General features: G+C 49.3%; 1 protein-coding gene across 1 annotated transcript in view; it reads left to right on the top strand.

Annotated features, from left to right (window-relative positions):
• LOC118478065 overlaps nucleotides 1–1,107 on the top strand; it is a gene marked incomplete in the record, with an annotated part of 52,325 nt that extends 51,218 nt beyond the window's left edge. The window contains 1 exon segment of the mRNA XM_035971015.1: nucleotides 219–1,107. Within this exon segment, the coding sequence (XP_035826908.1) occupies nucleotides 661–1,107 (447 nt within the window).
• Nucleotides 1,108–1,492: the final 385 nt, after the last annotated feature.

The raw sequence follows: 1,492 nt of genomic DNA, 5'->3' as shown, positions 1-1,492 counted from the left end.
GGGGGGAGGAAAAAGGGAACGCCATTATCATTACAATTCCTTCGTCTTTTGTTTTCAGCTCACAGAGAAAAACATTTTCAATACCACCGTTGATAACCATCACGCTTCCCAAATTGACACACGATAAAAACCTGTGTATAAAATTTTATATCTACATATAAACTTTGTGCGACATTTCAGGACTGACTCTAGTGCACATTGTACTGTTGCAATATATACTTTGTTACATACAACAAAGTGAAGGAACGTATATACGAGCCGTCTGGACAACCGTCTCGATTGTGTGTCTGTAACAGTACTTTTGTCTCTGTTGACTACTGACAAAGGATAACGAACGAGAGAGGAATACGACGAACGAATACGCTGTATTCTTCTGCCGAAAGACTCGCAAAGGATTCGTTTGCTGTACCTCAAGACTCGGAGACACAAAGGACTTGATATTGTCACCCGAGCCTCGCTCAAAAAAATCTACGAGGGCTCCCCCCTTTTTTTCTTCCAATTGGACTTTTAGTTTATTTTACATTCCCGGGACAGAAAGAACAGTTACTAGCAACAAGAGCGTTTGTTGCACACGGACTCGTAGAGATCTATTGAAACAGTACTATTGAAACAGTTCTATTGAAACAGGACGTGAGAGGGAATCGACATTTATTCCCCAAGATGACGGTTTCACCACCGCCACCCGCCCCCACCCCCACAACCACCACCACCACCACAACGCTGTCGGCGTTCGCCTACGAGGACATCCAACTGAACCAGGCCATGCTCTTCTCCGTGCTCATGGTCGCCGTCATCGTGGGCGGCATGCGCACCACGCGCCGCGCGACTCTGCAGCTGCTCAACTTCTCGGCCGGCGACCTCTGGGGCAAGATGTGGACCTACTCCCCGCACCGCTACCTCTGGGCCGGCGTGAAGAAGGCGCTGCCGCCGGCGGTGAGGAGCCGCGTGCGGTCCGCGGTCAAGAGGTGCCTGCGAGTGGTGTTAGGCCGGTCGGCGCTGAAGAAGACGACGGCGCGACACAAGCATAGCCTGAGACACGGCCACGGACACAGCCACGGAGAGCGGAGCAGGCGTCTCAATAGCACGGTAAGAAGGAGGAAGGGTTGACCATGAGAAAGCCTACCTAGGTTGACCACCACTTTGGTCAGTTATTTCAATGAACCTGATTTTTTTTTTACAAAGTCGGATCGGATCGGATCGGGTCGGGTCAGCGCGGCAGGCGTCTCAATAGCACGGTAAGAAGGAAGAAGGGTTGACCATGAGAAAGCCTAGGTTACAATACTCATACTATTTGATTGCCAATACCATCCGACGGTCACATTTTCCTTGACAAAATTTACTCCGTTAAATTTCCATACAAGTAACTGTCACTGAAACTACTGGTCAGTTATTTCAATGAACCTGATTTTATAAAGTCGGATCGGATCGGATCGGATCGGGTCAGGTCGGTTTGGGTGGTGTCGGGTCCAGATGAGTAATAAGTATCAGAGCC

This window comes from Aplysia californica, unplaced genomic scaffold (assembly GCF_000002075.1).
Source record: "Aplysia californica isolate F4 #8 unplaced genomic scaffold, AplCal3.0 scaffold00001, whole genome shotgun sequence".
Classification (NCBI taxonomy): Eukaryota; Metazoa; Mollusca; class Gastropoda; order Aplysiida; family Aplysiidae; genus Aplysia; species Aplysia californica.
This window is presented reverse-complemented; position numbering and strand designations above follow the sequence as displayed.